Genomic DNA, 24721 nt, shown 5'->3' with positions numbered 1-24721 from the left:
AGAATGTATCCAACTTCTCTTTTTATGAGTCTGTATTTTCCAAGTAACTTTTATGAAAGAAAAGATGACTTATCCAAAGAATCTAATTGGGTGATTGGCACATAACTTAAAAATAATATTCATTAATTTTTGATTTCTCAAGCAGACATTGCAACTGGAGGAATAATAAAATGACTGGACTAGGAGAATATGCAAACTATTAAGCTATATTTCCCTTTGTAAATTAAAAAATTGGTACTTTAGTTTATCAATCCATTCCTTGTGGGGTTGGTTTCATGAATCATGAATGGATCACTCCTGCCAGCTCTAGTCATTTTGTTATACTCATAGGAAAAAAATTAAATATGAAAATGCATATAAAAGAGGTATATAGAAGCCCAAGAAAAAAAATGAGCTGACCTCACATGCACGACAGGAAGGGCCACATAAATGGATAATATACAGAGGTTTAATTTACAAAACAAAATATAAAATCTGCCTCTCAGTGGTATGATTTTCAAAAGTTCTAACTTTTATACTCAGCATCATGTTTTAGCAACTATATCTTACAAAGTCTGACTGACTTAATCATATCAACTTCAATTTATGAGTCACTGAAGTATATTTCAGAAGGAAACATAAAATAATTGATATTAAAATATTGATTGTTCATCTGCTCCTTTCCCTTATTGTTTAGTTTTTCTTTCTTTTTTTAGCTAAACTAATGTAAAATTATATCTAATGACAGCAAGCTTTCCTTTCTTTCGACATAGTGAAAACTTGTATAATTATGAAAATTTTAAAAGGTTAAATCCTTTGCTATTTATTTTAATTCAAATCCAGTATATTATTATACATATTCGGAACCCAAACTATTCATCTTCATCTAAACCTTCAATTAAATTCCACAATGCAAACCTCTTGGCTCTAGAATCACGTTTCTTGTTTATTCAACTGAGCCTGTGTCTTGAAAAAGTGTTGAAGTTTGGGGGTTTTCTGGTGAGAATCCACGTTCTGACATCACCTTGGTCATGACAGTGATTGGCTGTTGGAAGGCAAAGAAGAGTTTATAGCGAGCAAAAGCAAGTGAATGAGTGAGTGAGAGGGCAGAGGAAATAATCTGTGCCACTCACTGCCTTGAGCCTGCTTCCTCACTCCAGGACTGCCAGAGGGTAAGATTTAATAGAACAACTTCATTATCATAAAATTAGACACTCCATAGTTTACATCTCTGAACTTGGATTTGAATTTTTTATTTAAATGATGTTATTGCATTGTGCATGGTTTAATAATTATTTATCATTAAACTGGCACTTCAGATTTTAAATTCTTTCCAAAAGGCTAAACTTGTTAACCTAAACACGTAAATAAGTTCTTAATATTATGCACAAAAATTAGATTATGCTTCTTACTTTCATTCTCTGCACATCACAGCTTAACTGTTTGTTTTCTCATTCTGATGCATTCAAGATAACCTGATTGAAATACTATTTTGCATTTGCAAATCTGCCTAGATAGATGCATATTTCTCTACAAATTATACCTAGTCTGTACTTCAAGTATATATGTTATCTTTCCAACATATTAAACATTAGGTTTTGATGTTTCCTATAGCTCTAAAGTCAGAACAGAAAATACATTGTACTAACTAGAGAAATAAATACTGTTGGTAGTTTATCATACCCTTCCCAATAAAACTTGAAATTAAATCCTCAAAACTCTCCTTTAAGAATGTTTGAATTGTTGTCTGGGTTAGTAGTGGTCACTATAGAGGTCTTTGCTTTTTGGTGACTCACAAAGTAAATAAAAGTAGATTTATATAGGCAGTCAATTCTGCCTACATGAACTACTTGGTTCTTTGTATTGTTATTATTATTATTTATGCCATCTTTTCATCTGGTTATTTTTATAGTTATGAGAAATTTATGTAATCAAAATTATTTCTATAATTCTATGTATTTAAGTTTTTAGCTCTTTAAAATATTATAAATATTCCGACCCTTTTCATAAAGTGGCGAAGCAATAATCTTTCTGTTTTGCTGATGGGCTTGGTCATGGCTGGCAAAGTTCAAAGCATTATTTAGACCACCCCAATAGCAATCAGTGCTGCCTAAAAAGATGGGCTCCTTCAGGAGCAAAGCCTGTTTATTCCCAAGTGACCATCAAGAACTTTTACTAAGATAGGACCGTGAGAAACTGTCTGGGCACCAAAACCCAAAGACTCACTCTGCCACACAAAAAGAGTGTGACTTAGGACCCAAGACAGTATCTCCAGGACTTAGTGTCAGATACTCAATAAGGATGCAATAAATCTTGGCTGATGATGACACAATACAAAATTTACCAGCAGGTTTCGATATATGACATTGGTTTGCACAATTTAAATATTACTTTTCAAAATGTATTCATGGGAAATTGCCATCACCACGACCTTTTGCTTCCAAAATATTGCCAAAGATGTGACTGTGTATGAGAAGATGCTAACAGTTAAATGTGTATGTAAATGTAAATGGCTGAGTGTTAGTAGGCTTTCAGCTAGGCGTGCCCAACCTCTATTATGATATAATTTTAAATACAATTTTATTAATTAGAATAAAATTAAGATAGGATAGCATTTCACGATCTCCTTTTACTCATGAGGAATTTATGTGGAACTGAGGCTCTTTGCATGGCTGCAAGCCCCAAGATTATTCAGGCCCTATTCCCACTTTGAGAGCTGCATCTTCAATTGTTCCATATAATTGAAATTTTCATCCATGTCTGTCATCCTAACCCTGGAGAGCCCCTAATCCATCCCAGTACAGTCTCACACACTAGCAGATGGAAAGCTTAAATGGAGCTGGAGAGCAAATTAATTTGAGGAAATCTGCCCCCGATATCCCAAGGCGAAACTCTGAAGAACTCTTCTCATGGAAGCATCCTTAGCAGAGTTGCTGGTGGGTGCTACATGCTATCAGTGTGGTATTTCACATATTATGGATCTTCTCTGTCTCTCTCTCTCTCTGTCTTTCATCCACCCACCCATACACACACACACACACAGACACGCACACACACACATACACACAACCACCAATTATTCCAAGGTATTCAGAGGAAAATTGCTCCTACTTTCCATTTTACAAATAAATTTTTAGCCCAAAACCTATACAGACGCTGGAAACCGCCTATAGGGTATTGGTGATTTTTGCTTTTTTGTTTTATTTTTGAGACAGGATCTCACTCTGTTGCCCAGGGTGGAGTACAGTGGTATGAACACGGCTCACTGCAACCTTGGCCTCCCAGGCTCAGCCTCTCGAGTAGCTAGGCCTACTGGTGTGCACCACCATGCCAAGATAATTTCTGCACTTTTTGTAGAGAACAAGTTTCACCATGTTGCCTAGGCTCGTCTCAAACTCTTGGACTTAAGCGATCTGCCCACCTTGGCCTCCCAAAGTACTGGTTTTAGAGGCATGAGCCACCACACCTGGTTGAGTTTTTAACTGTAAACAAACAAACAGGGCACACAACTACACTAACAATTCAATTCACTTAGCTGACACTCCCATGTCAATATTAAGAGGGCCGTTACACCATTGTGAAGTACCCTAAGTATTCAAAATCTCTTGCAGTAATGAAAAAGTCTTCAATTGACAAATCACAGAAAATAGGTTAAAACCAAGTATGGAACTCAAGATTATTTAAATGGATGGATTAAGTCAGTCTTATATTACTTAAATAGAAGGAATAATTTGAAAATAAAAGGAATAATTTAGTTTTAATTAGTCAGTGATAATTACACAGAAATGAAAACAAATTAAATACTTCATCTTTGAATATGAGTAAAAAAGTTATGCTCTTAGTTTTAATATTTTATTAACCTTACCACTTCATTAATTCCAGAAGCAATCACCAAAATGAAGACTGCTTTAATTTTGCTCAGCATTTTGGGAATGGCCTGTGCTTTCTCAGTAAGTTCTTTATCAAAACCCACAGTTATTTTCAGTTTTGTCTTTTTATGTAAAAGAAAAATTATGTAATAATTAAATGTTCTTTAAAACAGATGAAAAATTTGCATCGAAGAGTCAAAATAGAGGATTCTGAAGAAAATGGGGTAATTAATTTTAGCATACTTCCTTGGCCTGATTATACTTGCTGTATATTTATTGCATATTAAACATGAATATATCATTTATTTTGTTTTTGCAGGTCTTTAAGTACAGGCCACGATATTATCTTTACAAGCATGCCTACTTTTATCCTCATTTAAAACAATTTGCAGTTCAGGTAAATATAGAAATTCATTTTTCTTCAGTTTAATTTCTATTATAATTTAAAGGAGATCAAATTTTAACTATAAAACACCTAAATTCAACTCTCACCGAAATTCAGTCAAAAAGCCTGCTTACTATAAGAAGTTTGTTTTTAGGGAAATAAGGTTTATTTCTAAGTTCTCTTTTAAAGCAGACATATACACAGAGTAAAATCATTTGGATCATTTGGGTACAGTCTAGAATGATATAATAAAAACAAACACTGTAGCACATTGAGCTCTGGTGTTTTTGCTAACTCACAGACGAAAGTGGACAGTTTTATCAGTTGTTGACCAATTCCATCAGTGATAAGGTCACTGGCTGTCCTATTACAGCTGATTCAATACTGTCGATAGCTGTTTACATGTGGCACTGTAGAGTCCTTTAATTGGTAGGAGAAAATTGGACTTCATAAACATCAGAGGTCATTGTTTTTAAAAAAAACCTGGATAATCAATGGTAATTTCTGAAGATTTTCTGCACCTTAACCTGTATGGGTCACTAGAGCAATATGTCATACACTGGAGCATAATTATAATGGTAAAAATGCAGAGGAAAAAGAAATTCATGACGTGCACCAAAAAAGCTTGTGAGAAAAACAAACCATCCCTTAAATTTGTAAACAAAAAGGAAAATAACTAAAACTAAGAGTTTCCAATTTTGCTGGGTTACCTGTGAAGAGTTCCTTTGAAAACCAGAGGGTGTGGTGTTGATTTTAAATATACAACAAACCAGGATTGCACTATTTTTAGTACTATACAGTTTGGGTTCAGGACACCAATTATGCACCACTTGACCCAGGACTCTTGAGACACTAAAAGCAGTCAGGATGCTGAAAACGATGCCTCAGCACAGTGGCTTGGCATTGCATCTTACCATATGTTGGGCTAATCCGTCTCTAACCCCTACAATGATAGGAAATGATCATTTTAAAGTATTTCTAGCACCAGCATAATTATGGGGAATTTGTGTGGCCACAAAAATATAAGCATGAATGAAACAAGAGTTGTGGGTTTTCAGAATTGTATTCCCTTCTTTGGTTCACCTCAGACCCATAAATAAACAGTACTCGTTTGAAAGTTTGCTTTGTTCTCTTTTTTAAACTAAATGGAAATGATAATAAATTCAAGTCTCTGACTAGCTTCTAAACTTTTCTGAAATATTAGGTACATAGAGATATTCATTCCCATCTGGATATTTTTACAGATATGTATGTATGGGCCCATTAAAATGTCCATAGTGAAGCAATATTAGGAGACATTACATTTCTCAATATTGATAGACCTGAGTTTTGTAGATCAAGGAGATCTTTAATACACAAATTTTTTCACAAATTATATGCAGATAAGCCCATCTCAACTAATGTAGAATTTGTAATATAGTTGTTTTTAAATAAAATTATATACAATCTATCTCCCAATCCAACTGTCTTAGTATTCATGACCCATTCTTCTACTTTATAAAATTTGATTTTCTTTAAGTGTATTGTTAGGTATTTAGTACCCAAGTTGTCACCCCAAAATACATTAAGCTGTATTGGCTTTGAAATTCATGTTTTCATCAAACAAATCTGCATTTATATACAATCATTTCTAAATTACCAAGTTACAATGACATATGTTATTTGGATTGCAAAGTGATCAGCAAGCTATCTATTATGGCTTATATATCTGCTAGACTATAGAAATGAAAGTTTAAGTAAACTTAACATCCTAAGCTTCTTAATTGAGAAAATTGTCTTTTTGTGATTCAAATGATATTTTATTAGTGTGTGAATTCATAGAAGGTAAGAATTTAATCTTATATTTCTTTTATCGGACTCATCTCAGCTATGATACAAGAGTCGTGGGTTTTCAGAATTGTCTTCAATTTCAGAACTCTTTCATCTATCTGTGTAGACAAATGAAAGACTTCTTGGAGAATCAATTGGACTTAGTAACAAATTGGTAATAATGCATAAATGAAAGATAGGAAAATGCCAAAGCTTCAAGGCATTTCATACAGCTTGTAAAGTGTTCTCATTGCAGACACTAATCGAAGAGTGATGTGGTTGAGTTAGAGAGAAAGCCAGAGGTGAAGGAGCATGTAAAGTGATTGAAATATCCCCACTGAGAGAAACAATTCTGATGGCATAAATATACTGTCCTCTATAATTAAGTTAACTAACAAATATAAATCATTCAAATGTAATACTCTATTCACCCTCTGGGCTAGGGAAGGCACAACCGTTAAGGTCATGGCAGTGGAAGAATAGGTTTAATTATTTTCTTTTCCACCTGAGGTTATTCCTGGCTCGAGGTGACAAGCATTCCTTTTCCTCGGGTGGATGATGTGGCCATCTGAAGAATGAGCCAGCAGGGACAACCCCACAGGAGCTGGAAAATGAATGTTGTCTAACATCTGATTTCTAACCCAGAAGTTAGAGATCCTTCTGCAGCTGTATTTTCTAAATGCAAGACACTTAACTGGGTCATCAGAATCAAAGCTAAATATTGCTGGGAAGGAAATGACAGAATCTTAGGTTGGAATTTACATTTCCTTTCAAAAAGTAGCAAAACTCTTTAGCTTATTTTTTATATACAAAATCTTAATTTATTCTCATTCAACACTGAACTTGTTAGAGGGATATTACTCTACATAACCTCCCAAATAATTAAATGAATAAATTTTTCTGTCATAAGACTTTTACTTCACATGTATAAATTAACCTCACTTTAGGAACTGGCTTTAATTAAATTTAAAGATACTAAAAGTTATATGCAAATTAAATGCCATTAAATTAAGTGCTAATTTAAATTCAACAGGAGAGCTCACTATGTAAGAGAATCATCTATAACAACTTTTATAGTAAGCTGAATGATTTCTTTTATGTTTTCTAAATAAAATTTTAAAATGTGAACTATATCTTAGCCCAAGGTCTGCCCTGAACCTGCTGGAGAAGTCACAACTTTTTTAGGCTGCTGATTCATTCTCCATAAAATTTAAAAATTGGACCAGAGAATTCATTTGTTCTCTCAAAGTTAAACAATTCTGTGATTCACTGCCCTAGTTTTTACATACAAAATGTTTCAATATATTGTCAATGCTTTGGAAGTTGACAAATGGGACATCCAATTCATATCTTGATCATAGTAAAATGCCTATTTTTCTCTAACTTCGTTTTGCATGTCTAATCTCCTGTCTTTCTCACATCAGTATGCAATCTGTTCTTAGTAAACAAGTCAGTCAAGATGGTAATACTAATTAGATTGAGTAAATATTTGTGTGTATTTTATTGTGATTCAATTAGCAGGAAATTTAAATTGCTGTTGAATATATTTGTACACAGGTAAGAGTATACATACATGTATATATATTTTTAGGGCAGTAGTGACTCATCCGAAGAAAATGGAGATGATAGTTCAGAAGAGGAGGAGGAAGAAGAGGTAAGGAATTTTGCCATCTTTTCATAATAAAGCAGACAGCACAAAAAACAAATAGGAAACTAGTCTATTGCAGTCTGGACTCAGAAAATAGCCATTGTCACTTTACTAACTGCCCATAATATCCTATTTTGGATAAGTAGAATTTTATTTAAATTAGGATCCACTAACATGACCTGTTTAAAACCCTATTGCAGTTTGGGGTTGAAGATACTTACAAATGGTGCTCAAAACCAAAAATGTCTCCCTTTTAAGTAGAAGGAGTATAAAATCTGATAAAAAGCAACAGATAGCATTACTTCTATTTAGGTGGATAGAATATGATGTTAGGAGACAAGTGAATAATAATCCTAAACTCAGTGCAAGACTTGTTTTAAGGACTGAACTTTAAAATTTAATTTACCAAGAGGGTAATATGTAAAAACCAGTGTATCTCCTCTACAATATTATTGTGATTCATCAGCCTTTCATAACCCACAAAGTAGGGTTATTCTTTTTAAAAAAATTTCAGGCTTGGTGTGGTGGCTCATGCCTGTAATCCCAACACTCTGAGAGGCCAAGGCAGGCAGATCACTTGAGGTCAGGAGTTTGAGACCAGCCTGGCCAACATGGTGAAACCCTGTCTCTACTAAACATACAAAAATTAGCCAGGTGTGGTGGCATGCACCTGTAATTCCTGTCACTCGAGAAGCTGAGACATGAGAATCACTTGAACCCGGAGGTGGAGGTTGCAGTGAGCCAAGATCCTGTCACTGCACTCCAGTCTGCACAACAGAGCAAGACTCTGTCACAGAAAAAAAAAAACAAAAACAACAACAAAAAAACATACGTCTTTTTGGGTAGTAATAAAATTCATAGGTATATAAATATCTTCCCATACAGTTTTACAGATTAGTGTAGTCCGGGGCTAAGAATCATCTACATGTCTTGGAAATTGTGCTACCATGTTTATAACTGACACTCTTGCCTAAGGAAACATACCAATTAGGATGCATCTTTCCCGCATAGTCAATTATAGCCACGACTGGTTTAGGAACCTTTTAAATTCGGGTTTTCTCAGGTGCTATTTATGAATGGAAAATGATAATCAAAAATGGATCATGTATTAACAGCTATCTTGAAAACAAAATGGTGTGGGAACTTGAAAGGTGACGAATCATTAGTTTGGTATATTTTTAACTATAAAAGTAACATTTCCCGTATCATAGTTTATACTAACATCTTGAAGGAAGGCCTTACAAGAATGTTAAGCCAGTACCAGGAAAAATGCCACCCACTAAATCCCACAACATTTCTGCTGGAGTTCCACATAGCAATCTTACATAAGAACTAGGCTAGGGTTATCCATTTAGTTACAGCTATTGCCTTGTCAACTACATTTCCCAACTAGATTGCATATCTTTTGGGAGTGGCTCTTCATTTGTTGTGGTGGTGGTTGAGGACTGAGGAAGACTAGGACTTCTTTGGGGACTCTGATGAAATCAAGTACACACAAAATTTTGCCAAGGATCTGTGAACATTTAAGGTCTTCCCAGAATGTATCTGCAGACACCTCATGACCATAGGTTAAAATCCCTGCTTTGGGGAAGAGCCATGCTACTCAGTTTTATATCTCTTCATGCTGCCTAGCATGATTTCTTATACATATGTGGTGCCCAGTAAATATCTGGTGGTTTGGTTTTGAAACTTCAGAGGAATAAATGCAACAAACTTCATTCATTAAAAGTAGTAATGGAAAAGCGGATAAATAAAACCAGAAGTCTTTCATCCTGAAGAGATTCTGAAACATCTTTTTTCCTCATTCTCTAAAATGTTATTAGCAATTTAGGTTAAATATAGAGTCCCCAGGGATTGTATTTGTATGAGGAGAATATTTAGGCATATTTTCTATTTGGTGATCACACATTTCCTTTTTCCACTCCTAAACTATTTAGTCTCATAAAAGAAACTTTTTTTTTTTTTTTTGAGACAGAGTCTTGCTCTGTTGCCCAGGCTGGAGTTCAGTGGCTTGATCTCGGCTCACTGCAAGCTGCACCTCCCAGGTTCACGCCATTCTCCTGCCTCAGCCTCCCGAGTAGCTGGGACTACAGGCACCCACCACCACACCTGGCTAATTTTTTATATTTTTAGTAGAGATGGGGTTTCACCATGTTAGCCAGGATGGTCTCAATCTCCTGACCTTGTGATCCGCCCGCCTCAGCCTCCCAAAGTGCTGGGATTACAGGTGTGAGCCACCGCACTCAGCCATAAAAGAAACTTTTATTGAAATATACATAATAAAATTATCCTAATTATACATCTCATTGAAATTTCAGAAATTGAACACATAAGTGAAACTAGCACTCATATCAAAAAGCAGTGCGTGCCTTGTGTTCCATTCCACTCATTAACAAACCCCTACCAAAGGCAAGCACTATTTTGACTCTTAATAGATTGACTTTGGCCTGTTTTTGTATATTATAAATGTAGGATCATACATCATTTACTCTTTGTGTGTCACTTCTTCGCTCTCAGATTTAGAGATTCATCCATTGTTGTTCTGTAGTTGTAGATCAATTATTCTCATTGTCAGTATTTCATTATGTGAATATACCAAAATGTGTTATTCTTCTGTTGATGGGCACTTAAGTAATTTCCAAGTTTGGGTGATTACAAAGTGCTGCTATGAACTTTTTAGAACTTATTCTGGTGAACATATACATATTCATTTCTCGATGCCATTTCACCTAAAAGTGAAATTTCAGAGTCAAAATCTACTGAGGCATATATTCAACATTAGCAGATGGCAACCAGCTTTCCAAAACAGACATACTCAGGTAAACTCTCACCATCAGTGTATGAGGGTTCTGGTTGCTCCACATTCTCACCAATACTTGCTTCTTTCAGTCTTGTTAGCCAATCTAGCCAGTTGAAAATATCTTTGTAAGAACAAATTAGTGCTATTTTTCTATCCAATAAAATTTGTGAAGCCTCATACCCATCAACAGTGACCTATTTTCCTATTTAACTCATGTGCAGCAGAACATCCTTAAATAAAGTATCTGGGAAAAGAAAAGGTGTTGTAAGAGAAAATATAAAAGTTGGGATATTAGGTCTTTAGTTGTGGCCCTACCACCAATAAACTGCTATCTGTTTGACCTCATGTGAGTCATACAACCCAATCAGATTTTTCAACTGCAAATAGTATATTCTTCTACTCTGGGGAGCTTTCTAAGGATGCTAGCATATATTTCTCCTTCTACCTCTGAAACATCTGTTGGAATAAAGCATAAACATAAAACAATAAACAAACAGTATGGTGTTTTGGGGATATTTGACACAATTAGCTTGGAGACTGTTTGGGGTATACTCTGGTAGTACTGCAACCCTTCACTGAAATAGTGAAATTTACAAATTTGATGAGACAAACTTGGTGCTTTAGTCACTTTGTTTTAATAATAGGCTAAATATTTGTTTGTTTGTTTTAAACTTTAAAGTTATCACAATCTCTTAAAATGCATTGAAATGAATTCAATTTTCCAGTATTTGTTTAAAGTAAATAAATCGTATATATAGGAAATCTTGACTTTTAATATTAGCTACAAATTACACTGAGATCAACTAAATTAAAAAACAATTGCCTCACAACATGATATAAAGGCAAAAGATGAAACATTAAAGATTTTAATAGACATTCATTTGAAGAGTATTAATTTTTTAAAACACCTTCATGCAGACTGGGCTCAGTGGCTCAAGCCTGTAATCCCAGCACTTTGGGAGGTCGAGGGGGGCAGATCACGAGGTCAAGAGATCGAGATCATCCTGGCCAACACGGTGAAACCCCGTTTCTACTAAAAATACAAAAATTAGCTGGGTGTGGTGGCATGTGCCTGTAGTCTCAGCTGCTGGGGAGGCTGAGACAGGAGAATCGCTTGAACCCAGGAGGCAGAGGTTGCAGTGAGCCAAGATCGCACCACTGCACTCCAGCCTAGCAACAGAGCACAACTCTGTGTAAAAACAAAACAAAACAAACAAACAAAAAACCTTCATGCAATAATATGTCACTAAGAATTTCTTAGAGTGTTTAGTTTCCTCTTTGTACAGAAAAAAAATGATGTGTCAAATGCCTGAAACACAAGTATTTTTTAATTGATAAAATACAAAGCAGAAATATCTAAAACATATAGTGTGGAGTAAGGAGGATTAAATAACTTGGAGTTGAGCTCTTAGAAGTGAGAAATGCAAATGGCATAAGGGAAGGCAGGCTTTGAGTGATCAGCCAGCTGAGAGATGCTAAGTTTTTCCAAATAATAAACCTTAAACAAATGATTCACAGCTCCAGTAAATCTTGAACTATCTTCCAGGTAAAATAATTTTTCTTACTATGAATATTTTTAAAAGGAGACCTCAAATGAAGGAGAAAACAATGAAGAATCGAATGAAGATGAAGACTCTGAGGCTGAGAATACCACACTTTCTGCTACAACACTGGGCTATGGAGAGGACGCCACGCCTGGCACAGGGTATACAGGGTTGGCTGCAATCCAGCTTCCCAAGAAGGTAACAATGGAATTATTCCTCCAAAATGAAATTATTACCATTAGTAATAATGGTAATGTTCAATCTTTTTAAAACTTTTTTACAGGAGTCTAAGGGTATCCTAACACTACACACAGTATTTTATACTATCTTCATTAACTCGTTGAAAAAGTGAGAGCAGATACAATTTTCCTATTTACAAATAAGAAAATATCTTCTCCCAGGCAAGTTCTCCTACCATGTTATTATACTGACTTTTACATTATAACGGAAGACTAAGAACACACATCTAGGCATGGATAAAAGGTCCTGAGAGATACCATGACATTCCACGGAAGAGAATTCCAAGACAGAGAAAGTGAGCAGCAAAAAGATAGGAAGACTATCCCCCAGGAAAGGCATTATCTTTAAATAATGGCACGCTTCCCCATCAAAACCCATGACAAAGGGGTTTATCCTGAAGTTTTAAAGCCCCCAATCATTTTGTAAATTAAATTGGTCTTAATTCAAATAAGACGCCTAGAATAAGGCTGTCAGTATTGTGTTGCATGATGTGATGGCCTTAAATTTTACATTTTTCACAGCTAGATTTGGGTTCTTTCAAACGTTTCCTTACAGGCCGGTGATATAACAAACAAAGCCACAAAAGAGAAGGAAAGTGATGAAGAAGAAGAGGAGGAAGAGGAAGAAAATGAAAACGAAGAAAGCGAAGCAGAAGTGGATGAAAACGAACAAGGCATAAACGGCACCAGTACCAACAGCACAGAGGCAGAAAACGGCAACGGCAGCAGCGGAGGAGACAATGGAGAAGAAGGGGAAGAAGAAAGTGTCACTGGAGCCAATGCAGAAGGCACCACAGCGACCGGAGGGCAGGGCAAGGGCAGCTCTAAGACAACAACCTCTCCAAATGGTGGGTTTGAACCTACAACCCCACCACAAGTCTATAGAACCATTTCCCCACCTTTTGGGAAAACCACCACCGTTCAATATGAGGGGGAGTACGAATACACGGGCGCCAATGAATACGACAATGGATATGAAATCTATGAAAGTGAGAACGGGGAACCTCGCGGGGACAATTACCGAGCCTACGAGGATGAGTACAGCTACTTTAAAGGACAAGGCTATGACGGCTATGATGGTCAGAATTACTACCACCACCAGTGACGCCCCAGCCTGGGATGAATTCATCCATTCTGGCTTTGCATCCGGCTACCATTTTCGAAGCTAAACTCAGGAAGGTGCAATATAACAAATGTGCATATTATAATGAGGAATGGTACTACCGTTCCAAATTTTCTGTAATTGCTTCTGCAAAGTAATAGGCTTCTTGTCCCTTTTTTTTCTGGCATGTTATGGAACGATCATTGTGAATCAGGGCCATTTATCAAGCAGTACACCAACTCATAAGATCAAATTTCATTGAATGGTTTGAGATTGTAGCTCTATAAACAGTAGTTTTTAACATGCCTGTACTATTGCTAACTGCGAAAACATACTCTTTGTACAAGAAGTGCTTCTAAGAATTTCATTGACATTAATGACACTGTATACAATAAATGTGTAGTTTCTTAATCGCACTACCTATGCAACACTGTATATTAGGTTTATCATCCTCATGTATTTTTATGTGACCTGTATGTATATTCTAATCTATGAGTTTTATCACAAATAAAAATGCAATCCTTCAAATGTGTTATAATTAGGAAGAGAAGTGAGAGATTGCTAATGGAAAAAGGTGAAACAAATGGAAGACAATTTCACTAAAGGAGAAAAGCTTATTTCCACTATGGTTTAAAACTAAGAGGCACTGTAAACATTTTCTTTTGGCTAAATCAACATAACTAAGACTTTGCCATGCTTGTGGGCAGGGTTAGCCATACACATCAGGGGAATGAATGGCTCTTATTAGAGTTGCCAGATATGACAAATATATATGATGCCTATTAAATTTGAATTTCAGATAAACAATGAATAATTTTTAGTATAAGTATACCCCATGCAATATTTGGCCTTTGTGAAATATTTTGGACATACTTATACTAAATAAATGATTCACTACCTATCTAATACTCAACTTTATTATATATTTATTTTTTGAGACAGAGTCTCACTCTATCACCCAGGCTGGAGTGCAGTGGTGCCATCTCGGCTCACTACAACCTCTGCCTCCTGGGTTCAAGCCATTCTCCTACCTAAGCCTCCTGAGTACCTAGGATTACAGGCACACACCACCACACCTGGCTAAATTTTTGTATTTCGAGTAGAGACAGAGTTTCACCATGTTCGCCAGGCAGCTGGTCTTGAACTCCTGACCTCAAGTGATCCATCCACCTTGGCCTCCCAAAGTGCTGGGATTACAGGTGTGAGCCACCACGGCCAGCCCTGATACTCAACTTTAACTGAGTGCTTTGTTTATCTGGCAATCCTACTTCTACTTGGCTTAATTTTAGCTGGACAAGAGGTGGAATGAGGTAGAAAAAAACTCTTACACAACACATACACACAAAGGAGGGCTGATATACAAAGACTTAACAGCAAGTCACACCTTGATATAAACCTGAGAGCAATTTAAAATGGGAATAAAGAAGGAAAGTAGGTAGAAAGAGCAAAAACAACAAAAATGCATTCATCTTTTAATTTATTAATTGATAAGATGTACTGAACATCTACAGAGCCAGACAATGTTCACACATTGAGCATATGAAAATGAAGAATATTGTCTTTGGGGTAATTTTAGTCTGTTAGCTACCAGTTATGAGACTTTCCGTGCATCATAACATTCATTTTTTCTAACTTTTTTTCTTATTATATCTTTATTCCAAAATTTGTTTCTCAAATATTCAAACCACAAATTTAAAAAATTTGGTTTTAAATATATATTTTTTTCCCATAAGTTATTAGGGTACAGGTGGTATTCGGTTACATGAGTAAGTTCTTTAGTGGTGATTTGTGAGATTTTGGTGTACCCATCACCCGAGCAGTATACACTGCACCATGTTTGTAGTCTTTCCCTTGCCCCTTCTCACTCTTTCTCCCAAGTCCCCAAAGTCCATTGTATCATTCTTATGACTTTGCATCCTCATAGCTTAGCTTCCACATATCAGTGAGAACATACGATATTTGGTTTTCCAATCCTAAGATATTCCACTTAGAATAATAGTCTCCAATCTCATCCAGGTCACTGCGAATGCTGTTAATTCATTCCTTTTTATGGCTGTGTAGTATTCCATCACATATATGTATACCACAGTTTCTTTATCCACTCATCGATTGATGGACATTTGGGTTGGTTTCACGATTTTGCAGTTGTGAGTTGTGCTACTATAAATGTGTCAAATGTGTTCAAATATGCAATATATATACGTGTGTTCAAATAATGACTTCTTCTCCTCTGGGTAGATATCCAGGGGTGGGATTGCTGGATCAAATGGTAGCTCTATTTTTAGTTCTTCAAGGAATCTCTACGCTGTTTTCCATAGTGGCTGTAGTAGTTTACATTCCCACCAGCAGTGTAGAAGCATTCCATGTTCACCACATACATGCCAACATCTACTGTTTTTTTGATTTTTTGATTTGGGCATTCTTGCAGGAGTAAGGTAGTATGGCATTGTGGTTTTGATTTGCATTTCCCTGATCATTAATGATGCTAAGCATTTTTTCGTGTTTTTTAGACATTCGTACATCTTCTTTTGAGAATTATCTATTCATATCCTTAGCTCACTTTTTGATGGGATTGTTTTTTTCTTACTGATTTGTTTGAATTCATTGTAAATTCTGGATATTAGTCTCTTGTCAGATGTATAGATTGTGAAGATTTTCTCCCACTTCATGGCTTATCTGTTTACTCTGCTGACTGTTCTTTCTGTTGTGCAAAAGCTCTTTAGTTTAATTAGGTCCCAGCTATTTATCTTTGTTTTTATTGCATTTGCTTTTGGGTTCTTGATCATGAAATCCTTGCCTAAGCCAATGTCTAAAAGAGTTTTTCCAATGTTATCTTCTAGAATTTTTACAGTTTCAGGTCTTAGGTTTAAGCCCTTTATCCATCTTGAGTTGATTTTTGTATAAGGTGAGAGATGAGGATCTAGTGTCATTCTCCTACATGTGGCTTGCCAATTATCCCAGGACCATTTGTTGAAAAGGGTGTCCTTTTCCCACTTTATGTTTTTGTTTGCTTTGTCAAAGATCAATTGGCTGTAAGTATTTGGGTTATTTCTGGGTTCTCTATTCTGTTCGATTGGTCTATGTGCCTATTTTTATACGAGTACCATGCTGTTTTGGTGATTATGGCCTTATAGCATAGTTTGAAATCAGGTAGTGTGATGCTTCCACATTTGATCTTTTTGCTTAGTCTTGCTTTGGCTATGTGAGCTCTTTTTTGGTTCCATATGAATATTATAATTGTTTTTTCTAATTCTGTGAAGAATGATGGTGGTTTTTTTTATGGGGATTGCATTGAATTTGTAGATTGCTTTTGGCAATATGGCCATTTTCACAATATTGATTCTACCCATCCATGAGCATGGGATGTGTCCCATTTATTTGTGTCATCTATGATTTCTTTCAGCAGAGTTCTGTAGTTTTCCCTATAGAGGTCTTTCCACTCCTTTGTTAGGTATATTCCTAAGGTTTTTGTTTGTTTGTTTTTTGTTTGTTTGTTTTTTTTAGCTATTGGGAAAGGGGTTGAGTTCTTGATTTGCTTCTCTGCTTGATCACTGTTGGTATACAGAAGAGCTACTGATTTGTGTACATTAATCTTGTATGCAGAAACTTTGCTGAATTCTTTTATGAGTTCTAGGAGCTTTCTGGAGGGATCCTTAGGGTTTTCAGAGTAAACAAGCATACCTCAGCAAACAGTGACAGTTTGACTTTCGCTTTACCAATTTGGATGCCCTTTATTTCTTTCTCCTAGCTCTGGCTAGGACTTCCAGTACTATGTTGAAGGGGAGTGGTGAGAGAGCTCATCCTTGTCTGGTTCCAGTTCTCAGAGGGAATGCTTTCAACTTTTCCCCATTTAGTACTATGTTGGCTGTGGGTTTGCTGTAGATGGCTTTTATTACATTAAGGTATGTCCCTTGTATGCCAGTTTTGCTGAGAGTCTTAATCATAAAGGGATGCTGGATTTTGTTGAATGTTTTTTCTGCATCTATTGAAATAATCATGTGATTTTTGTGTTTAATTCTGTTTATGTGGTGTATCACATTTATTGACTTGTGTATGTTAAACCACCCCTGCATCCCTGGTATAAAACCCACTTGATCATGGTAGATTATCTTTTGGATATGTTGTTGGATTCAGTTAGCTAGTATTTTGTTAAGGATTTTAGCATCTATGTTCATTAAGGATATTAGTCTGTAGTTTTCTTTTTTGGTTGTGTCCTTTCCTGGTTTTGGTATTAGGGTGGTGCTGGCTTCATAGAATAAATTAAGAAGGGCTCCTTTTTCCTCTATCTTGTGGAATAGTGTCAAAAGATTGGTACCAATTCTTTGAATGTCTGGTAGAATTCTGGTGTGAATCCGTCTGGTCCTGGACTTTTTTTTTGTTGGTAATTTCTTAATTACAATGTCAATCTCGCTGCTTGTTATTGGTTTGTTCAGGGTATCTAATTCTTCCTGATTTAAGCTAGGAGGGTTGTATTTTTCCAAGAATTTATCCGTCTCTTCTAGGTTTTCTAGTTTATGTGTGTAAAGGTATTAATAGTAGTCGTGAATGATCTTTTGTATTTCAGTGGTGTCAGTTGTAATTTCTGTTTTGTTTCTTGGTGAGGTTATTTGGATTTTCTCTCTTCTTTTCTTGGTTAATCTTACTAATGGTCTATCAATTTTATTTATCTTTTCAAAGAACCAGCTTTTTGTTCCATTTATCTTTTGTATTTTTTGTTTGTTTCTTTCAGTTTCACTTAGTTCTGCTCTGATCTTGGTTATTTCCTTTCTTCTGCTGGGCTTGAGTTTGGTTTGTTCTTGTTTCTCTATTTCCTTGAGGTGTGACCTTGGATTGTCTGTTTGTGCTCTTTCAGACTTTTTGATGTAGACATATAGGGCTATGAACTTTCCTCTTAGCACTGCCTTTGCTGTGTCCCAAAGGTTTTGATAGGTTGTGTCATTATTGTCCTGTTGATAGGTTGTGTCATCCTTGTCTTGTTCCAGTTCTCAGAGGGAATGCTTTCAAGTATTTTTTTAATTTCCATCTTGATTTCATTTTTGACCCAATGCTCATTCAGGATCAAGTTATTTAATTTCCATGTATTTGCATGGTTTTGAAGGTTCCTTTTGGAGTTGCTTTCCAGTTTTATTCCACTGTGGTCTGAGAGAGTGCTTGACGTAATTTCAATTTTCTTAAATTTACTGAAGCTCATTTTATGGCCTATCATATGGTCTATCTTGGAGAAATTTCCATGCACTGTTGAATAGAATGTGTATTCTGTGGTTGTTGGATGAAATATTCTGTATGTATCTGTTAAGTCCATTTGTTCCACGGTATAGTTTAAATCCATTGTTTCTTTGTTGACTTTCTGTCTTCATGACCTGTCTAGTGCTGTCAGTGGAGTATTCAAGTCCCCCACTATTACTGTGTTGCTGTCTATCTCATTTCTTAGGTCTATTAGTAATTGTTTTATAAATTTGGGAACTCCAGTGTTAGGTGCATATATGTTTAGGATTGTGATATTTTTCTGTTAGATAAAGCCTTTTACCATTATATAATGTCCCTCTTTGTCTCTTTTAACCACTGTTACCTTAAAGTTTGTTTTGTCTAATATAAGAATAGCTACCCCTGCTCACTTTTGGTGTCCATTTGCATGAAATGTCTTTTTCCACCCCTTTAGTTTAAGTTTATGTGAGTCCTTATGTGTTAGGTGAGTCTCCTGAAGGTAGCAGATAGTTTGTTGGTGAGTTCTTATCCATTCTGCAGTTCTGCGTCTTTTAAGTGGAGCATTAGGCCATTTACATTCAACGTTAATATGGAAATGTGAGGTACCATTGCATTCATCATGCTCTTTGTTGCCTGTGTACTTTCGTTTTTGCTTTGTTTTGCTTTTTGCATTTGCTTTGTAACTTGTATTTTTGTTTTATAGATTCTGTGTGATTTATGCTTTAAAGAGGTTCTGTTTTGATGTGTTTCCAGGATTTGTTTCAAGATTTAGAGCTCCTTTTAGCAGTTCTTGTAGTGGTGGCTTGGTAATGGTGAATTCTCCCAGTATTTGTTTGTCTGAAAACAACTGTATCTTTCCTTCATATATGATGCTTAGTTTTGTTGTATACAAAATTCTTGGCTCATAATTGTTTTGTTTGATGAGGCTGAAGATAGGGCTCCAATCCCTTCTAGCTTGTAGGGTTTCTGCTGATCATTCTGCCGTTAATCTGATAGCTTTTCCTTTATAGTTTACCTGGTGCTTCTGACTCACAGCTCTTAACATTCTTTCCTTCATCTTAACTTTGGATAACCTGATGACAATGTGCTTAGGTGAAGATCTTTTTGCAATGAATTTGCCAGGTGTTCTTTGCGCATCTTGTATTTTCAGCCGAGATATCTAGCAAGAGTAGGGAAGTTTTCCTAGATTATTCTCCCAGTTATGTCTTCCAAGCTTTTAGAATTCTCCTCTTCCTCAGGAACACCGGTTATTCTTAGGTTTGGTCGTTTACATAAGCCCAGACTTCTTGGAGTCTTTTTTTATATTTTCTTATTCTTTTTTCTTTGTCTTTGTTGGATTGGGTTAATTCGAAGACCTTGTCTTTGAGCTCTGAATTTCTTTCTTCTATTTGTTCAATAATTCTATTGCTGAGACTTTCCAGTGCATTTCACATTTCTAAAAGTGTGTCCAAAGTTTCCTGAATTTTTTTATTGTTTTTTTCTTTAAACTATGTATTTCCTTAAATATTTCTCCCTTCACTTCTTGTATCATTTTTTGGATTTCCTTGCATTGGGCTTCACCATTCTCTGGTCCTCCCCTCCCCTCCAGCCCCGCCCCCCCCAACACACACACACACACACACACACAATTAGCTTAACTAACCTACTGAATTCGTTTTCAGGTAAATCAGGTATTTTTTCTTGGTTTGCATCCATTGCTGGTGAACTAGTATGATTTTTGGGGGGTTGTTGAAGAGCTTTGTTTTGTCATATTACCAGGGTTGGTTTTCTGGTTCCTTCTCATTTGGGTAGCCTCTGTCAGTGGGAAAGTCTAGGGCTGAAGACTGTTGTTCATATTCTTTTGTCTCATAAAGTTTTCCCTCTATGTAGTACTCTCTCCCTTTTCCTATGGATGTGGCTTCCTGTGAGCCGAACTGCAGTGATTGTTGTCTCTCTTCTGGGTCTAGCTGTCTACCCAGCTCCAAGCTGGTACTGTGGGGTGTCTGCACTGAGTCCTGTGATGTGAACCATCTATGGGTCTCTCAGCCATAGATACCAGTGCCTGTTCCAGTGGAGGTGGCAAAGAGTGCAATGGACTCTGTGGGGGTCCTTAGCTTTGGTGGTTTAATGCTCTATTTTTGTGCTGGTTGGCCTCTGGCCAGGAGGTGGAACTTTCCAGAAAGCGTCAACTGTAGTAGTGTGGAGAGGGACTGATGGTGGGCAGGGCCCTAGAACTCCCAAGATTATATGCCCTTTGTCTTCCACTACCAGGGTGGATAGGGAAGGACTATCAGGTGGGGGTGGGGCTAGGCATGTCTGAGCTCAGATTCTCCTTGAGCTAGTCATGCTGCGGCTGTTGTGGGGGATGGTGGATTATGGCTGCCTCTGCTGAGTCATGCAGGTTGCCAGGGAAGTGGGAGAAGGCTGGCAGTCACAGGCCTCACCCAGCTCCCATGCAAACCGAAGGGCCAGCCTCACTCCCACCGTGTCCCCACCAACATCTCCAAGTCTGTTTCCGGGCAGAGAGTTAGATGGGCTTGAAAACCTGCCCAAGGCTATCCGACTCCCAGATGTGAAAGAAAAGGGCTTTAGTTCTTCCCCAGCCTCTGAAGTTTGCACTCCAGATTCATGCCCTCCCCGGAGTTCTGGCCAGGAGGCTTCCTGCTCCATTCAAATTGTTATGAAGTTCAGCTAGAGAATTCCTTCTCCTTGTGGAGTTTTACCCCCTGCTCCTCTGGCCACTCTTCTGATGGATCTCTGTGGTGCCAGGCAACAATGGGCTGCTTGGGGCCTCAGTGAGCTCCTAGGGCCTTTTTGCTGCTTCCTCTACCCCTGTATTTCACTGGCTCTCTAACTTGACTCAGCTCCTGGTAAAGTTGGAAACCTCTCCCACAAACAGAACTTCAGCTTCTCCCGTGGAGGTGTGTTTTCAGGAGAGGAGGGTTTCCCTTTTCCACTTCCACATTTGGGGCATTCACAGTATTTGAGGTGTCTCCCAGGTCCTGCAGGAGCAGTCCACATCATTCAGAGGGTCTGTGGCTCCTGTTGGGATTGTTGGTTTGTTCGTGCAGTCAATCTAGAGCTAAAATTCACAATGCAAGCCTCCACATGCTTCTCTGTCCAGAGCTGCAATCTAGTCCTTCCTCCCAACCCATCCACCATGATCCTCTGTTTTTGTTTTGTTTTGTTTTCTTTTGAGATGGAGTCTCGCTCTGTCACCTAGGCTGGAGTGCAGTGGTGCAATCTTGGCTCACTGCAACCACCACCTCCCGGGTTCAGGCAATTCTCCTGCCTCGGCCTCCTGAGTAGCTGGAATTATAGGTGCCTACCACTACGCCTGATTAATTTTTGTATTTTTAGTAGAGACAAGTTTTGCCATGTTGGCCAGGCTGGTCTCAAACTCCTGACTTCAGGTGATCCACCAGCCTCAGCCTCCCAAAGTGCTAGGATTACAGGCATGAGCTACCATGCCTGGCCCAATTTTTCTTAACTTTTTATTTTGAAAAATGTCAGGCCTTCAGAAAGGTAAGACTAGAGCACCCTATTAGACCTTTCACCTAGATTCACTCGTTGTTAATATTTTGCCATATTTATGTTTTTTGGGGGTTTTTTTGAGATGGAATCTCACTCTGTTGCCCAGGCTGGAGTGCAGTGGTGCAGTCTTGGCTCACTGCAAGCTCTGCCTCCTGGGTTCAAGCAATTCTCCTGCCTCAGCCTCCCAAGTAGCTAGGATTACAGGCACGTGCCACCATGCCCGGCTAATTTTTGTATTTTTAGTCGAGATGGGGTTTCACCATGTTGGTCAGGCTGGTTTTGAACTCCTGACCTCGTGATCTGTCTGCCTCAGCCTCACAAAGTGCTGGGATTACAGGCATGAGCCACTGTGCCCAGTGCCATATTTATGTTCTTATTTCTGTGTGCCTCTTTATATATATACATATCTATTAGACTGAGCCCCCGTTGCCCACATGGCCATCTGCTCATTGTTAGCTTTCCTCCTCTCCTGCCTTCCTGCCCCACTCTCTAGCACAGGCTTGCTGAGGTCATTTACCAAGTTAACCAGAGGCACCCAGACCCATGTCTCAGTGTCTGCTTTTGAGAAAGCCTAACCTTAAGTGCTATTTCATAACTATCCAGTTTTAAAGCTGAAATCCAAGAATTTTTCCTTTTTTTTTTCCCCAAGAGAAGATGCCATTTTCATCACAACATGTTTACATACTCAAGGTAGGAACTTCAACACTTTGCTCCTTCTGACCATACTTACCCATTTGCACAAACATATGCAGTGCTCCCCTGGCCCGCCGGCAGCTCTCCACACCAGAAAGAGGAAAAGGTAGGCTGGTAAGACTCAGGCTTTCAAGTTATTTCAAAACCAATAGCAAAGTAAGACCTGAGGTGCATATGGTTTGAATTTATGTCTTTTGAATGCCTTTTAAGAGAGTTTTGAAATCAGATTAAGACATACAGGTGGACAAAACATTTATGTGTGCTGTTTTTGGTCATTGTTGCTGCTTTGTGGAAATGAAATGAAAATCCTGAATGATACTTGTTATTCATCCTAATGTGGCCACCCAGCCTCGTGATGACAGTACCATTGGCTCCTAGTGAAAGGGACCCGGAGGCCCCGTAAGCCTGCAAGGGTGCTCCATACAAATAGAAGCGGGGGCAACCAGATTTCATAGTCCTGTAAGGATGGCCCAAGAAGAGAAGTAAAAGACCCCTGGGCACCATAAAGCTGCAGGGGAGCCCTCATTCACACAGACAGCATAATCCTAGCGTGCACACCTCATATATGCAGCACAAGACCACTTATGAAAGCAACCACAAATGGCCAACACAGCCCTTACCCGAGGCCTAACCAACTAGCCCACACAGTGCCTGCCAAACCAACACCCAGCACTGTCTTTCTCCAATGTGGGACAAATACCGTGAGTCTTGGCTTTAAAAAAAAATGTCTCACCCGACTTTCCTGCCAAGTCTTACCTCCCGAAGTCTATCCTCTCTCGGTTGAAATGGATTTCCTTCTTGGCAGTAGAACTTCCACTCATCACTCAGTGCTTTGTCTCAGAGTCTTTTGGTTGGCGTATTATTTCACATTTTTAAGCTAGTGGGAAGCCCAATCACCTGACTCATCATGCTTTCCAGGATAACCCATCTAGTTTTGAGCAACTTGGATAATTGGGGTGGGTTTCGTAATCTCCACTTCCACCCAAGTGCAGACTCCCAGGACTTTCCCACTCACAACCTGTCAAGCAATTAAGTGGTCCCTGGGCAGCAGTGTGGTTGGTAACGGGGCTACGAAGCTCCTGAATGCAGCTGCTAGGTTCACACACCACACTTCCATAGATTCAGCCAGTAGGGGGACCATGAAGTCAAATACAGTTAGACATTTTATTATGTACGCAAAAATCATAAGCACCACCTGTATGGTGTCAGCTCCCTGCATCCCTAATTCCATAGAATGACAATTAACAGAGAGGCCAGATGACAGACGGCACAGGTGGTAGGTCGTTCTGCTACTGAGGAGTCAGCTCTAACCCTTAGCCAAATAGGTATACTCACAAAGAAGTCTGCGGTTGAACCCTAAGGGAGCAAGGTCAAAAGTCCTGTGCTCAACTGAAACTAAAGAGACGAATGAGAAATGGCCTTGTGGTCATCTTCCACAAGATAGGGAGGTGGGTGGGAACTGCCTATGGCATCTCTTCACCAGCTTGCTTATCCTTTCCTGCTCCAGGAGGAATTGCAGGGTACTTTGCCAAGACTCAGGTTGTACTGCAGTCAATTCTGGTCCCACATGTAATCCATAAAGACATTGTCGGTATGGAGTTGTGCAAGGTTGTCAAGAAGCTGCAGCAGAGCAGCTCCCCTGAATACCTCTTCCAGATATCAAAGTTTGGGAAGCATTGAGTGTCCTGGACGGTTCAGAAGGAGGCTGGCCACATAGGAGTGTGGACTGTCTAAAAAAGCTTTTAACGCATCAAAGAGGGTGGCTCTTACAAGATAATTCATGGTAGACATGCAGGCATTCGCCAGGCAATGGTGTGCTCAATGGCTGCTCACCCACTGTGTGGGTGGATGGTCTGTAGGTATCAGTGTGGCCACAGTGTAACTGCTTCTCAAAGATGACTCTGCCCTTTTCCCAGGATCACCCTATAGCTTATC

The 24721-nt window shown here is 38.1% G+C and overlaps 1 protein-coding gene across 1 annotated transcript; it reads left to right on the top strand.

Moving 5' to 3' along the window:
• Nucleotides 1-1075: 1075 nt before the first annotated feature.
• On the top strand, nt 1076-13903 carry IBSP (integrin binding sialoprotein). The gene is made up of 7 exons (XM_032163786.1): nt 1076-1151; nt 3862-3929; nt 4022-4072; nt 4168-4245; nt 7634-7696; nt 12074-12232; nt 12830-13903. Exons 2-7 carry the CDS (start codon nt 3876-3878, stop codon nt 13376-13378), a joined length of 954 nt encoding a protein of 317 aa, XP_032019677.1. The 5' UTR covers nt 1076-1151; nt 3862-3875; the 3' UTR covers nt 13379-13903.
• The last annotated feature ends 10818 nt before the right edge of the window (nt 13904-24721 follow it).

This window comes from Hylobates moloch, unplaced genomic scaffold (assembly GCF_009828535.3).
Source record: "Hylobates moloch isolate HMO894 unplaced genomic scaffold, HMol_V3 SCAFFOLD_2, whole genome shotgun sequence".
NCBI lineage: Eukaryota > Metazoa > Chordata > Mammalia > Primates > Hylobatidae > Hylobates > Hylobates moloch.
This window is presented reverse-complemented; position numbering and strand designations above follow the sequence as displayed.

What these genes read in the sequence shown, in the direction of transcription:
- IBSP (XM_032163786.1), top strand. Translation starts at nt 3,876, where the DNA reads ATGAAGACTGCTTTAATTTTGCTCAGCATTTTGGGAATGGCCTGTGCT. An exon ending in GAATGGCCTGTGCTTTCTCA is followed by an intron (nt 3,930 to 4,021) that starts GTAAGTTCTTTA and finishes TCTTTAAAACAG; the next exon opens with ATGAAAAATTTGCATCGAAG. An exon ending in AAGAGGAGGAGGAAGAAGAG is followed by an intron (nt 7,697 to 12,073) that starts GTAAGGAATTTT and finishes TATTTTTAAAAG; the next exon opens with GAGACCTCAAATGAAGGAGA.